Genomic DNA, 16104 nt, shown 5'->3' on the forward strand with positions numbered 1-16104 from the left:
ACAGGAAAGGGGCAGTAAGACGGGAGGATTTTTTCTGGTTTCAACTGCGTATAACGCTATACAGTCACAACACTGACATGAACGGATATCATTTTAAATGAAAAGGCCTAAATATGGCCGTGTTTTTTTCTTTTCGGAATTGCATTTTATTTCAAGCTGCACTTCCGTTGGCTCTGTAATTTTTCCATATGTTGCAGCAGAATTGCCACTCAAAATATGGCTACAACGTTGACATATGACTAATGTAGTCTTTTATTATCCACCCTCCGCCGGGGCAACCTTGTTTGACAAAACACGCGCTCCTCGGCGTTCACCGGGCCTTCTACTTCCATGGTGACGAATCCAAACCAGAGATCAACGGCGCTATTTTCAAACCACTTTACCGCGGAAACCGTTCAATTTCAACACGCTTATAATTATTTTACGTAGTTTGTAAACCCCGCGTAGCCTTACAAGTAGCCCCGACTTGCTGTTGACTCGAGGAGTGGCACCGTAATGGTAATGTGGCGTTATGCTGACGTTTATTAAGCTAATAGCCGCTACACAAACTGTTTACCAGTAGCTAGCTCGATGTCTCCTCAGAGACGAAGGGATAGCAAAACCAGCTAATTGCGTTTTGCTCGTAAATGCTAGTTTTATTAATTTAAACAATTGGCAATAAAGCTATGTAACATATCCCCTTGCCATCTCCAAAGTTCTACTTTATAAGTGAAACCGTGGGATTTAAAGCACTAGTTAGCGAACTGCAAGCAATTCAAAATGAGCAACGCAGAGAGGAAATTTCTCAATCTGCGGAAACGTCTGGATCAGCTGAATTACAGACAACCTCTCGGAATAGAGTCGCTGCCGCTAGTGGAGAAACTGTTCAGGTGAAGGACACCTCTGCACCTGTTAAGTTATTATTAACCTCCACCAATAAATCACAGGTTTTAAAAATGCCCCCCGCCCCCATCATCCTCTGTTTTTTGCAGCGACTTGGTCCACACAACGGAGAGCCTCCGCAATGCCAAACTGTCGGCAGGAAAAACCGAGAAAGAGAGCCGAAATGTTGATGCTCTGCTGGAGCCTTACAAGGCAGAGAACGCCAGACTGATCAAGGAAAACAACAGGATGCATCTTGAGCTCTTGAAACTGAGGGAAGAGAAAGATAATTTCTGTAGAGGTAAGGATGGAGTCCTCCTTTAACAAAAAGAGAAAATCCTTTTAGAATTAGTAGATTTTAAAGTGCGCTCACAATCTTCTCTTTCTAGAGCTTAAATTACAAATCAGGAAGCTGGACAACGAGACGTCTGATCTCAAGTTTCTAAACAATCAGTATGTCCATAAGGTGCGCTGCTTGGAGAAGGACAGTAGGGCTAAAGCTGAGCGGATCCAACAGCTGCAGGAGAAGAACATGCAAGCCGTTGTGCAGACGCCAGGTAACCTGTGGCTGCATTAAGGCAGGAATATTTGACATCCATACGCACACTTAAATCCCTTTTCATGCCTTCATAGGTGGGAAAAAGCGCAGCATTCCTTTCAGACGTCAGAGAATGCAGGTTGACGAACTTGCACCTCCTTCCTATACATCAGCCTATCCTGTCCCACAGCCTGATGATCCGTATGTAGCTGACCTTCTGCAACTAGCTGATGGAAGGTTTGCGTTTAAGCTATTAAGAGTCATGCTATTTTTACAGTGTAAAGCAGCCTCCTTGATGGTAATTGCATCAATTCCCCTCAGCTCATGATAACATTGATTTGTAGGATCCACGAACTGCAGGAAGACATTGCCGATCTCAAACTAGACTTGGAAAATGCCCAAGAATCTATAAAACATCTCCGCATTCAGGTGAGAAAAACAAATTTATGTGTCTAGGGCTACAAGTAACGATTATATTAGTTATCGATTATTCTGACAGTTAAGTGATTATTGAAGCCTTTTTTTTATACAATATTACAATTACTTTGAAAGGTGCAATTAAAAATTTAGATTTTTTTTTTTAAATAAGGAAATAATTTTTATTGCCTATGACGTACGCTTGACCATTTGCAGCAAAGGATGCATTTGCGTAAAAAATTCTTTTTTTTTTTACTAACATTCATTGTTAAAAATTTTGATCTATTGTCACAATAAATTTCAGTTATTGATGGTAAAAGGTGAGTTTTTTTTTCCCATAATCTTTATCATTATCACAATAGTACCACAAAATATTGCAATAAAATTCCAAGTCAATAGTGACCACGGCCACTGAAAACATCAACCCTTTCTGCTTGACCAAACATTAATACAGCGAACCTTAATATGTTGATTTGTTTTTTTATTATTATTAACTGATTAATAATTTGTTGGCAAAAGGCACTTTTGATTCCTTTTTTTAACAGGAGTTTGAACTATTCCACTTGAGTGATTGATAGCACACATCTGCAGGCAGAGCTTTTCCTTTTAACTTGCATGTGAAATGTACAAATATCTATGTATATTTTGTACAGCTCCAGCTTAATTACTTCTCAGTTTAGTTCTTTCAACAAATGGCCTTTTTTAGACTAATCGATTAGTCCGGTTAGCGACTAATCGATTTCTAAATTAGTTGACCTCTATATTATAACAATCAATTCATCGTGATTAATCCAAACCCTAATTGTTTGGCCGCATAGAAATTTGTTTAAATCTGTTGAGGCTCTTCTTTGAAAGGTGGAAGAAAGGGACGCAGAGGTGGAGCGTCTGAATCGCTTGCTTCACGGAGGGCGGCCTTATGACATCATTTCCCTAGAAGCCCACAACGTCAGCAACGAAAAGCTGATCGCTCATCTCAACCTCCAGGCGAGTTCAGCTATCATTACCGCTTTAAAATACAAAATTCGCAGAGAACGATTGTGATATTGGTGGATTCTTTGTGACCGCAGTCTGCTCTGTGTTTTACAGATCGAGTACTTGCAGGAGGCCAACAGTGCCCTCCAGGACAGGATAGAAGGACTGCAGCAAACGAAGAGGGACGCCTCCACAGAGGTGGCGAACCTCTCCTTAAAGAACCTGCAGCTGTGTGAGGAGCTGACGCAGATAGATCACCTCGCGCAGTGCATGGAGATGGACAAGGAGCGTGTGTTGGAAAACGTTGATATAGAGCTACAAAAAGCAAAAGTAAGAGAATGTGTAAGATGGAAATGTGAAATTAACTGGAAAGACCTCTTGTAATATATAGATATAATTTTTTTTTGTGTGTGTGTAGAAAGAAATTCAAAGGAAAGAGAAAATCATTGAAGACCTTGAGAATATTGTCACACAGATAAGAAGGGTTTGTATATTAGATGTTATAAAGATGATTTGATTTCAGGTTGTTTTATTTTCTAACAATATAAACGAGTCAATGTAACGTATGGACCCAGGAGCAATCCGAAGGAGAGTTTGAAAGAAACCGCTGCAGTAATCAGCTGGTGGAGCTGAAGCAGCAGAACGAAAAGATGGAGGCGCTGGTCAACTTCCTGGAGGACGACAAAGCCAGGCTGCAGAAGAAAGTGGAGACGCTGATGGCGGCCGGTAGGAAGCCGTTTGCCGTACGCATCCTCGCCGCTGAGACCTGCGTCACATTTCTGTAACAGGGGCGACTTGACATGCGTTTACCTAGAGAAAGAGCTGGTGCTGGAGTTGGAGGCTTTCCGTTCTAAGCATGGCGTCTGCGGCAGGGAGCGTTCCCCATCTCGCCTGGACGCCTTTGTCAAGAGTCTAGAGGAGGAGAGGGATTTCTACCGCCATGAGGCTGAGCGGTACAAGAGAGCCAGAGAAGCCGGCGGATCAGGTTTCAGTCCCAGCCGCACTCCAGACAGAGGCAGGAGTCCGAAAGGCAAGGTGAGCAAGGATGCTGCTAACAACTTTATTCAGATTTATTTATTAATGGGTTTTTCAATTGATCCTTCTTCTAAAAGACTGCTTTTCCTCTAAAACTGAAAACTTGGCTTTTATCCCAAACTAAGGTAAACTAGAATTTAAACAAAGGAGTACAACTCATTAAAATATGAACTAGTGCTACAAATGCCAAATCCTGAAGAAGAAAATATTTACAGATGGGCCTCATTTCTGTATGACACAGTATGGAGAAAAAAAAAAGAAATTATGAGAAGAAAGTCGCAAAATTATGAGAACAAAGTCATGTCTCAAGAATAAAGTTGAAATAATACGAGAATATAAGCTTGGTAATAATACTCCGTCATATTTCAGTAAGTAGAAACACAGTTTCTGTTAAACTTTTTGGCGACTTTCATATTTTTGTGTATGTATTATAGGTGTGTGGTTTATGCAATTGAACCCAGAAGTTCACATATACCAAAAATTGACTTTTTTTTTTTTTTTTTTCACTGTCTGAAATTAAATCAAACAAATGTCCCTTGTTTTAGTTTTTAGGTTCATTCGAATTACCCAATTTATTTATTCTTCCTAAATGTCACATAACACTAAGGGCAGAGACTTGCCTTGTTAGAAGCTTTTTAGTATCACGCTTGTGTTTCTTTGTCGAACATCACAAAACCTCTGTGAGACGTAACCCAACTCAGACCTCGAGACTTCATTGACTTTTAAAAACTTTGGGGGGGAAAAAGCACAATCGAGTGTTTGAAATATAAACTGGAGCTGAACAGGCCAATGACTGAAGCCAAACTCAGAAGACCCCTGCACACCAAAGCCTGTGGGTTTGGATAAAAGCTGTTACTTTTGTTGGAAAAACTAAAGAGTACAAGACCTTTCGAAAACCAATGTCCTCATAATCTGCCATTCCTCAGGGAAGTGTTCCAGACCCGGAACTGTTCTTTGTGATCAAAGAAAAGGATGAGCTCAAGGCCGCTCTGATGGACTTTGAGAGGCAGATGGAGGACATTCAGAACAACGTTCAAGTCCTCAGTAATGAGAGAGACCACTTCAAAACCCTTTTTAAGCAAGTACGTTTTAGATGCGCATCAGAAAATGCTCATTTAAAAAAAAAATTCAAAAAATCTGTGCTGCATAATTTTCACTTATTCTGGCTCCTTCAGGCTCAAGACGACCTCATGGCGGCCCGCAGAGCAGATCTGTCGGCCGACCTCTTGAGAATGCAGGAGGAGGTGAGACGAGTAGAGATGAAGTTGGACCAGATGACCTCTGAACGGGACTCACTGATGGAGAGGTTAAAGGTAAACTTTATCTGATCTGTTGGTTTATTTTAAAAACTAATCTATATATTAACTGATTTAAAAAAAAAAGCAACAACCAAACAGTCCATTTGTTCACTCACTTATAAGGTCACTGCTATTAATCTGCAGGGTGCCCAGATGTCAGCGCTCACTGACAGAGAGCGAGACGAGAGGAGGATTCTCGAGTTGGAGAACACTGTCGGGAGTGTGAGTCTGATCGTTATTCAGATGGTTTCCCTGTCGAACGCGTTATGTTTTTGTCGTAACTGGAGTGCGTTTGGGCTGCAGCTGGAGCGGGAGAGGTTGGACCTGCGGGCCCAAGTGTGCCTGTTGAAAGACGGCAAGGAGGCTGTGGAGGAAGAGCTGAAGGTTCGCTCCATTGCTTCGGAAGAAGTCGCACAGAGATTGGCCGAGGCCAACTCTCTGAGGTACGACATGCTGGTTTTCTGTGTGGATCTGCTCTGTTGTTTCCTGCTGTAGGGATTTTGTAAAAGAATCATCTGCTGTAGCGCTGCTCTTAATCTGCTATTGAGGAAAATATCACATTTTTATGAAAACATATTTCCAATTGTCTCCAGTATGTTTTTTTTTTTGTTGTTGTTTTTTTTCCTGGTACAATTTATGGTATTAAATTTTTGAGGAGCATATCCCATAAAGCTCAGAGGCAGGAGTCATTGATTGAGGTGCTAATTTTGAATTCTACAGAAAATGAAGTAATTAAATGATGCTCTTCATTTATGTATCAAATCAACTGTCCATTGTCTTTACCTGATTTCCTACAAAATGTATCAGAATTATTTTTGGGATTTTATTATAAATTTGTATAATTTATCTCAATAAATTTCTTACAGGGATTCTGAATCAAAGATGTGAAAAATTCCAGTTAATAATTTTTAAACTCCCTGCATTGTTGTGATTGGTAGTTTTACTATCAATAAATATCGATACATTTGAAAATATTAAACGCAGTTGTGATGTGGTTTAGTGTTTATGTGACTGGTGTCCTAAAGTGGTGCATTACAACTGGGAATGTTTTTCAAGAGCAGTGTTTGTGTTTGTGGGGCTGTAATTACGGCGACACACAAGTACTGGCAAATGGGTTTTTAATCATCACTTTTAAAACTTTAAGTTTAAGACGTATCGCCCACCACTTATCAGAATACATGTGCTGTTTGATGCGTTCATGGACCACAAATGGTGCCGGCCCTTAGTTTTGATGCATTGAATGAATAGGGAAAAAAACAGTTCGAATCGGAGCCAATCAAGAGAAGGTTTTACGATTCTCGATCTCTCGTTGTTTGGTGCATCTTCGCTTGAGCCGTCAAATTGTTGAATTCATTTCCGGAGTTGTTAGAATTGTGTTAGGACAAGAAAGATTGGTAATTTCACATGTCTTGTGGCGTATGCAGACTGCTGCAGGAGCAGATGGAGCAGTCGCTGTCTGACATCCAGCGAAGACTCTCGGTGAAGATAAACGAACTGCATGTGGCCCACGAGCAGATCGAAGAACTTCAAGAGAGATTAGGTGATTGTGCTGAGATGTTGTAAACCTTCAAAACTCTGGGGTTTTAGTTTTTTTCTTTTCTTTTATTTTCTTTTCTTGATGTAGCAGCTTAAAAGTTAGCCTTTTTGTCCTCTTCCTGTTAGGGGAGCTGAGTCAGCAGAGCTCCAAATGGAATGAGGAAGTGGAAACTCTCCAGAAGTCGATCTGTGTCCTGGACAGAGAGAAAGATTTCCTACAGGACGAGGTGGATCAAAAGACGGAGAAGCTGGTTGCTCTCCAGGATGACCTGTCCCAGAAGGTACCAACAAGTTCACGAGCACTTTTCGTGTACAAGGTTCTTGTCAAAGAAAAACAATTTTCAGATAATCCAAGATACCTGAATATCTTGGAATATTCAGGTATTCCAAGTAAATCCAGTAAAATCACTGGATCTCTGATGTCCAGTAAATATCAGAGACATTTACTGATATATTAGTAAATGTCTCACTCAGCATGTTTCACTTCAACTACAGGCTTTTTGTAGCATTCACGCACTTTTGCTTCTTATTAGAAATAGTACAACTCAAAATAATTGGTTTTCAAACACGCAGTGAAGTCAGTCTGAAAGCTTGTTTATTTTTCATGTGTGCATCAAGAAATTATCTAGGATGTTCAAATATCAACAACTAAGCTAGTGCAATGTAGGAAGAACATGCGCCATGGCTGTTCCTGCATCAGAATTAGCTCAAAAAAATGGAGTGTCAGCAGTTTTCGAGGCGGATGTTCTCGACACGCTAAAAATCCAAAAAGCACTCCCTGAGTTTAGCTTCTAAAAGTAAGAGAAGTGTTCTCCGGGTTGAATTCATGCAAATTCCAAATATAAACGACACAGTAGAAAAACTGTTTCCATCCTCACTCATTCGATGCAAACAATCAACCCGTCTGTGTTTTTTTTTTTTGTTTTTTTTTTCCTTAATTTACTGTTGCGTTATGTAATATTATTATGTGATTGTGTGGGTTTTCTTTCTGTAATCATCTGGAATAAATACTGTTACAAATTTGCAAATGTCTCAGCGGGTGTTGGTGAGAACTAATGAAGAGCAATCCTTCTGGCTTTTCCCAGGAAAAAACCCTCGAAGACGTGAGACTCACTGTCAAAAATATGGACAACTCCCTGGCGTGAGTGAAGCTTTTGACTGGGCCGTGTTTCGGCAGCAGAAGCCGTGGCTGTAAGTTGCTACCCTTTTCTCAACGACGAAATCGATGCGATTTCTGTCTTCCGTTCAGTCAGCTGCAAGGAGCGCTGAAGAGTCGAGAGCGGGAGATCGGCAGTCTGAGGAGGCAGCTGGATTCGTCTCAGGAGGAGCTGCCTGCTCTCAAGAGAGACAAAGAAGTCCTGCTGAGAGAAAACAGGAGGCTGCAGGACGACCTGGCCACCATGACCAGGGAGAACCAAGTAGATGGAGATTTTAAACCCTGCTTTTGTATTTTGTTGCTACAAAGCCGAACACAGACCAAAGACATGTCTCTCTGCCCAGGTTGTACATTTAGAAATGGAGGAGGCTTTGCACAAGAAGGACGAGTTGAATTCCAGGGTCCAGTCGTACATTTCTGAAGTGTCCAGAATAGAGAAACTGATGGCCACAAAGGTAAGGTCCATGCTCTCGTTTCTGTAGCTTTGGCTTGTTCTGCTAGTTCCTGCCATCTCTGGAAACGATTTCCGTCGTTTACCTGGTGATCCCCAGGAACAGGAGAACAGGGACTTACTGGAGCGCTTCAGGACGGCCCACTCTGGGATGCAGGAGTGGGAGAAGAAACTGCACCAAGCAGAAGGCCTCAATAACTCCATCCGCCTGGAGCTGCTCTCCTTGGACACAGAGCGCCGGCAGCTCCAGGAGATAGTCGAACAAAAAGACAAAGAGGTCCAACAGGTGAAGCATTAAAATAAAAATATGCTCCAAGCAGGGACACAAACAATTAATCCACTTACGTTTACTTGTCTATTAAAGATTTGTTAGATTAAAATGACTTCCAATCATTCATATCTTTTAGTGTTGTAGTTTGGCCTCCATCCAGAAGAGAGTGCTGCTGGTCATCCTTAACCAGAGCCAGTTTATACAGAGTCATACCAGAACAGGAAAAAGGATCAGTCCGCTGTTCTGTTTTGATTTCTAAACTCTCGACAAGCTCCCTAAGTTTCATCTTAATAGCGGCTATTCAGCCGAGCTGCAGTGATGGAGCAGCATCAACTTGATGGGACAACGCAGAAAAATTGTTGTATGATTTAAAGAAAAAAAATGACGATGCTAATAAGCACAGTTGAATTTGAGGGCTGCTGTGAGTTATTGCACGTCATGCAGCACATTTTCACCTATATTATTCTTTTCGTCTTGTATTTTTCCATCCAGCAACCTAAAAGGCTCCTGTTCCATTTTATAAATGTGTCTAAGTTTAACAATGTGAGAAAACCACAATTTTCTTTGTTCAGACATTTAATATACCTGATAAAGAAGTTATTAAATTTTAGCCTTCTTTTCTTGTATTCAGTATGTTATGAAAAATTCAGCATTTCATTTTACGGAAAGACTGCCGACGTTCTCGAAATAAGAAAAAAATCTAGTTTTTAAGAAAATGTCCGCCTACCAATTGATCGATACGTAAAATTTAGATTAACTCAATCATCAATAACTTTCATCTCTAGCTCCGAGCATATGTTTAAAGTTTTTTTTTTTTTTTTTTTTTAGATCAAAATCTGTGTAACAAAACTGAAGTGATCAGTATTGCTAACGTGGCTTCCCCCCCCCCTTCTGTCTCTCCCAGCACATGCAGGCGCTGCAAGCGTATGAAGCCCAGGTGTCCTCTCTGACCCGTGGGATGTCCCAGCTGGAGGAGGATCTGTACAAAGCCCAGGAGGAGAAGGCGGCACTCATTTCTGATCTGGCTTCTGTCAGGGAACTGTGTGTCAAACTAGACTCCGGAAAGGAACTCGCTGCACGACATTTGACCTCCAAGAGCATGGAGCTAGAGAGGGTGAATAAGACTTTGTGTTTGTTTGTTTGTTGTTATTTTTATTCTATCTACCGTAATCACAATTCCACTCATGGCATAGAGAACTTGTTGCATTCTTTGTGATGGGTTGGTTTTTTTTTTTGTTCTCCTGTACTCAGATCACCGGAGAACTGGAGGATCTTCGATCTGAGATTGAGGTCCTGAAGAGGCAACTAGCCAGTGAGAGGCTGACGGTGCGCAACCTGGAGACGCTGCTGTCCACCAACCGGCAGAAAGAGTTCCAGACGCACCTGGCTGCCAGCGAGAGGGAGTCTGAGCTGAGAGCCCTGCGGGACAAGCTCGCTCTGGCTGACAGCAAAAAGTAAAAGACAAATCCAGTCCACTTTACTGGTTTTTGAGCTCAATAAAGTTGTCTTTTTTTTTTTTTTTTTTTTTAATAAAAAACAAAAAAAGGATGCTGAATGTTTATTTCGTGTGTGCATAAAGCGGAGAGAACATCAGAGAGGTGTCCCTCCTCCGTGGCAAAGTGTCTCAACTGCAGACAGAGATGGACGTGATGAAAAGACAGCTGACCACAGAGCGCTTTGAACGGTGAGTTTATTTATATTGGGGGAAAGGGGGGGGGGGGTCGACTTTCACTGTCACCTCATCTGGTGACATTTGTAAATATTGAAACCATTCTAAAAATAAAACACAGCCTGGAAAAGTTTGTAATTTTATTAGAATATTTTTTAGGTTTGGAAATCTAAATATTATCTAATTGTTTCCATCATCTATGTTGATCCATTCTTGTTTTCAATCCATATTTTTGGGCAATTGTAGCTGTTCATCCATCCAATTAACCAACACGTCTCTCAAGTCGACCTTATCCATCTGCTTTTGAACCAATCAGTCCATCCATCCCTTTTTTACCCGTCTGATCAGTTCTTTTTTTTTTTTTTTTTTCATCCTGACCACTGCAAGAATATCTGAAGTACATTTATAGGGAGCGTCCTTAACTAATACGTTAAAAATGACTAAAAAGGGCAGAATACTTTGAAAATTTTATCCTGGAAAATGTTGAATTTTATCAGAAAATGTGAAAGAACTCTGGATGAGGAAAACTTTTACAAAAAAAAAAAAAAAACAACTCAGAACTTCTCTTGCAATTGTGTAAATATTTTTAAAAAATCGTAACATTTTTAGGTGATTATTTTAACTTGGCACTTTGACTTTAAAGGAGGGGAATCTGGACAAGCATTATTGCTGTTTTTGGAAAAGTACATAGTTTAGATTTTGACCTCACTGACAAATCCCTGTTTACATTGAAGCAGGAGAAGTCCTGCTGTTGCTCCTACAAGTTGAGGAATATTTATTGTCGAGGACTGGAGTTTGATTAGTTCATGCAGAAAAATTCTACATTCAGTATAAAAGTTCATTTAACTTGTAGCTGCATTAAGCATGATGTATTTTAGATGCATAAAACGTATCATCTGGGGTGATTTTGATGTAAACGCTCAGGGATTTGTTTAGGTTTGTACTTTCTCTTACTCTGTTGGACATGACTGAGTTAATTAAATGCAAAATGGGTGGGGTTTTTTGTTGTTTTTTTCCCCCCAAATGTTAGCTGTAAATTTAGTTTGGTCAAGTTAAATGAATAAATATCAAATACTCCTGATAGTTTTTGACAATCACCCAATAATTCTTGTAGATCCCAATGTTTGGCTCAGCTAACTGCCGTGCAGCTGCATGTACAGGAATGTAAATAAATGGAGATTAAGGGTTTAATCCTAACATTTGTGGCATTGTCCCTCTCTCGTCAGTGAAAGAGCGGTTCAGGAGATGCGCAGGCAGGGTTTGTCATTTTCCTCTCTGCAAAGCTCGCCTCTCCAGAGCTCATCCAGCGGCTCTCACCACACTTCAGCAGAACGCTCCGTCCTCCGAAGTCATGAACTCTCAGACAAGTATGTTTTGGTCAGGATGAAGGTCATAAACGTTTTTTTTTTTTGTTTGTTTTCTTTTGTTAACATAAAGTCCATTGTTTCAAATTGCAGATGACACATTTTTATTATGTTTAAACCTTAAATGCTGAAAGCCTTTCTCCCTTTCTTTTCTTTTTTAGGAGTGTTAGCTTCAAGGATTAACTGCTAACGACAAGTTTATCTGCAGTGAGTCAGATAAACACTTGAAGTTTAAGTCTGGACATGAAGTATGAAGGCTTTCACAGACCGTGGCATGAAGTAGCCTGCAGCATACCTCAGTGGTGCTAAAGTTTGCTTAATCAAACAACGTCTCAGGATACGGGGGGTAAAAAAGCTGCTGTGAAACTTTTTTTTTTTTAATATGCTTACTCGACTTACACGCCGTTGGATCAAACATGTCTAAAACTGAATTGCATTCTTAACCTCTAGCACTTAAGTATTGAAATGTTGAGTTTTGTGGATTATACTTAATATTTGTGTTTTTTATATATATATATTTTTAATAAATTATTTGTAAAATAAAAGGTTAAAAAAAAAGAAAATAAAAAGAAATGGTGTACATGATTTTTAAAAAAAAAGGTTTTTCAGTTTCATTAGATGGTAAACAGTTTAATCTGTAGAAGTAAGAGGGGAGGGACATCGCCGTCCAAGACTAGAACATTAGATTGACTTAAAAGTACAAAAGTTCTGTAATTTAATTTTTGGCAGAGAGTTTGTAACACAACATGCAACCAAAATAAATTTTAGAACAGAATTAGGTGCAAAAAAAATCTGAACATTTAGGGGGGTGTTTCTAATCTACACATGTTCACAGTTGTACAAAATGCATCCCATACCATTTGGTCAAATGTCTCTTAGCAAGCTGCACCTTGGCAACAGGGCACATATAGTCATCAAGTTGGTTCTGGTCCTCTTATCAGAAATAGTAGAATGATTTTTGAAGGGTACTGGTACACTGCACAAAATTACTGATGAAAGGTGAACTACCTTCAAACTTCACCTCAAATCAACAAATAGTTTGAAACTAAAACATAAGTGAGAATTCTGACAGTACAATGATCCAACCTCAGACCTACAGACAGTTTTCAGACAATGTTAATGTCAGGTTGATGCCAGAAAATCACTTTAACACTCCATGTTAGAAGAATGGTCAAATATCCAGCCAGAGATTTCACCACAGCTGGTTGATTTTAAGCAGCTAGCTAATTAGCTATCTGAAAATATCACATTTGTTTGATCTTTCTTTGAAGTTGAATGTTGCTTCATCATTCCAGCCTGACAATAACAGTTCAAACTCATTAAAATAACTAAATTACTAAGATTCATGCCAGTAATTAACTTTAGCTGAAACTGTGTTTCAGTCTATTGTGACCTATTTACTGTAACAGTTCAAGTTTCAGTGACCTTTTTCTCGTCTGTTCATTTTTGAAGCTTTAGTGGTTGGTGTGACATCAGAAGTACATGTTTAATATCTCTCAAAATAGTCTCTTTTTCCTTAGGAATAAAAAATAATACAAAATGAATTTATATATATATATATATATATACATATATATATATATATATATATATATATATATATATATAACATTTAAAAACCAGGAAACGGAACCTCTATTAATGCCGGCAGTGCTCAGTGGTTGTGTTTGGGAGGGGGTAAGCGAACAGAGAAAAGTCTAAAATGTACTTCGGCAGGAGTTCCCTGAGTAGCTTCTGCGGCAAAGTGCACAAGTAATAGTGTAACGTTTGTGTGGTGACGGGCTTGTACCACGTTTGCCTCTCCGGGAAATGAACAAACGGCGGCGCGCCGACGCGCTGGAGCACGTACGCCGAGTCCCTTCCAAGGTGCTCGTAAGAGCCTATGAAGTTATAAGAAACGGCGCAGGGCTGGCACAAGTTGTAAATGGGCATCCAGTGCTCATTCATGCGCTCCACGTCCTCGTCTAACAAGTAACGGACAAACTCTCCGAAGGTCACGTCGTCTCCGGTCACGGACGCGTCCTTGGCACGGCCCTTCCTGTAGCGCCTCACGATCTCCGCTCCGTACTTTTTCTGGTAGGACTCGATCTCTCCGAACTTGTTCCTGTAGGCGGAAAGCAGCCGCTCCATGGGCTCCCGCACGAACATGAACTTGAAGTAGTGCTTGAGGCGGTAGCGGATTTCCTCCGGCTTCAGGGAGGACAAAAACAGCAGGTCGCTGCGGTGATCCATCTTGACGTTGACGTCCACGCTCTCCAAGGCTCCGCTCAGGACCTTCAAGACTCTCTTCCAGTTGGAGCAGGCCACTTTGGGGACGTAGCAGTAGAGGAAGCGGTACTCGTCGTTCACCAGGATGTGCTGCAGCACCGTCTTCCTCTGCGGGGGGCTCAGGGACCAGATGCTGTGGGGCATGTTCTTCTGGCTGCACATGGTCCTGATGGTGCGGTTGCGGATCTCCTGGAGGATCTAAATGCGAAGGAATAACCCCGGTGAAATAAATGTAAATGTTGAACCACTACTTATACCCGTCGAACTTTTTCTGATTCGTGCAACGTCAAATGTACGTCCATTTGGGTTTTTAGGCAACTGCGAAAGTCAAGTGGATAGGCTATACTGTTTAAAAAAAAAAAATTAAACGTCTGAAAAGTGTGCTATGCATCTATATTCAGCCAGTCTGTCAGAACTTTGTATATTTAAAAACAAACAAAAACAAAAACCTATACATTTTGCTCAAATTACAGCTGCAGTTCAGCCTTATGATCTACAAAGATCAAAAGGTTGAAACATTCTTTGCTAAACAGCTTGAGCTCGGTCAGACTGGTTTTCAAGTCTTGCCACAAATTCCCAGTTGGATTCATGTCTAGACTGTGACTGGGCCATACTAACACATGAATATGTTTTGACATAAATCATTCCTTTGTAGCTCTATAGTTGCATGTCTGAGATGAACCTCCATCCCCCAGTCTCAAATCATTTGCTGCCTGGTAAAGATTTTCTTTCAGGATCACCTTGTGTTTATCTCTTTCCATCTTGTCAACTATGTCCTAACCTCCCCACCATCATGTTTCACTGAACGGATGAGGGTCTTGAGGGTTTTCTGTCACGCAGGCGTAAAGAAAACAATCAGAGCGAAATCTCTGCTGTTCCCTTTACATGGCTTGTGGCAAACTTCTGACATTGTTTAAACGGTGGCTTTTGCAAGCCACCTTTCCATTAAAAATAGATGTTTAAAGTCCACAAGCGATAGTTTTGCTGTTGACTTATTTTTTAACCTCTGTTTTCCGAGAGAAGATGAATACTGAGCTGGACTGACTGGATACAAATGAATAGTACACTTTTTAGAGTTTAGTATATTCTAAATTTGAGGTACAACATTTAACTTCCCTTTTTGGATGGTATTTCTGAATTTGAAATATGTGGACATGTTTAAGGGGTGTATGGGAACGTAATTAGGCTACTTAGTGACATGAAAAGCTGTTTAAAGCAAAATTTAATAACGGCGCTTGCATTCATAACGTTTTGTTATGGGGAGGCGGGGAGTCCTTTCAATTAACTTTTTTTTTTTTCGACAGTTTTGCAAATAAAATTAAAAGTAACTAAAACTCGACTGCTGGAAGAAGGTGATCGATACGGGCTAACGGTTGAAGTACCTGGGAGTCCACGTCCGCGCCATCTGCACCGTGTTTTCGCGTCTCGCCGATGAGCTCCAGCCGCCTTGCGCTACCCCGGGGAGAAGGTGTCTCCATGCTGTTCAGCATTCCTTTCTCTATCATGAGCAGCAGGCCTCCGGAGGCTACGATCACCAGGAAGGTTAGCACCGAGGGCAGCAGCACGGCGGAGCTGCGGCGGACAGAGCCCGGGCTCCCCGCGCTCCTGAAGTTTATAACGGAGCCGCTCCGCACGCCGTCGCTCTTTCTCTTCCCGTAGTCCTGCCTGCGTGGAAGCATCGTGACCGCGTCCTGCTCGTCTTCTCCGGTGTCCGCCAGCTTTTTTTTTTTTTTTTTTTCTTTTTTTTCACTTTTACTTTTAAATGCCGGCAGTTCTGTGTGGAAGTTTCCACTCGGTACCTACCACGTACCCATTCTACGGCTCGAAGCAAGTTTCCAAGCGCGTGTCGCCAAAATCCTGTGCGGACTATCACAATAAAATCCCGGAAAAGTGTCCGCATAAACTGTGGAGAACCCACTCTCTAAATATACACTACATCCGGTGGAGGACTTCACATCTCGGTCCTCTCTGCCAGTTTTCTCTCGTAGTTTACTTTTAACATACCTACGCGTAAATAATTTCAAAATAAAACCCTCAAAACGATCGCTAAACTAAAAGCCAAACCACATTAAGCCGTTAATAATGCACAAACAGAAAATGTCAGCGTGTGAATGTAACGTGTGTTTACTGTCAGGAATGTTTTTATATGAGCGGCGAGTCAACGGCAGACCACTGTAAACAATGTGGTCCGCACGAAGTGTCCAGCTGGGATTCTGGGAAATGTAGTTTCCCTGCTGATCATAATAGACCTTGTCGTCCCACATTTCT

The 16104-nt window shown here is 41.0% G+C and overlaps 2 protein-coding genes across 3 annotated transcripts; one reads left to right on the forward strand and one right to left on the reverse strand.

The window, feature by feature from the left end:
• Nucleotides 1-288: 288 nt before the first annotated feature.
• On the forward strand, nucleotides 289-13162 carry cep135 (centrosomal protein 135). The gene is made up of 25 exons (XM_044129316.1): nucleotides 289-869; nucleotides 972-1162; nucleotides 1251-1418; nucleotides 1495-1636; nucleotides 1744-1828; nucleotides 2672-2800; nucleotides 2903-3118; nucleotides 3207-3272; nucleotides 3364-3514; nucleotides 3603-3823; nucleotides 4750-4905; nucleotides 4999-5136; nucleotides 5266-5343; nucleotides 5425-5564; nucleotides 6546-6661; nucleotides 6784-6938; nucleotides 7743-7798; nucleotides 7907-8075; nucleotides 8158-8268; nucleotides 8365-8550; nucleotides 9440-9649; nucleotides 9787-9989; nucleotides 10115-10219; nucleotides 11431-11571; nucleotides 11730-13162. The coding sequence occupies exons 1-25, from the start codon at nucleotides 760-762 to the stop codon at nucleotides 11749-11751; spliced, it is 3465 nt and encodes a 1154-aa protein (XP_043985251.1). The 5' UTR covers nucleotides 289-759; the 3' UTR covers nucleotides 11752-13162.
• On the reverse strand, nucleotides 12840-15935 carry chst14 (carbohydrate (N-acetylgalactosamine 4-0) sulfotransferase 14). Of its 2 annotated transcripts, none has more exons than XM_044129318.1 (3): nucleotides 15219-15935; nucleotides 13176-14034; nucleotides 12840-13125 (listed from the first exon to the last, which is right to left on the reverse strand). In XM_044129318.1, the coding sequence occupies exons 1-2, from the start codon at nucleotides 15513-15515 to the stop codon at nucleotides 13207-13209; spliced, it is 1125 nt and encodes a 374-aa protein (XP_043985253.1). In that variant the 5' UTR covers nucleotides 15516-15935; the 3' UTR covers nucleotides 12840-13125; nucleotides 13176-13206. The 2 variants fall into 2 exon arrangements, with proteins under 2 accessions (XP_043985253.1, XP_043985252.1); XM_044129317.1 differs by having other exon boundaries at nucleotides 12840-13115; nucleotides 13166-14034.
• Between the last annotated feature and the right edge of the window lie 169 nt (nucleotides 15936-16104).

This window comes from Gambusia affinis, linkage group LG10 (assembly GCF_019740435.1).
Source record: "Gambusia affinis linkage group LG10, SWU_Gaff_1.0, whole genome shotgun sequence".
Lineage (NCBI taxonomy): Eukaryota > Metazoa > Chordata > Actinopteri > Cyprinodontiformes > Poeciliidae > Gambusia > Gambusia affinis.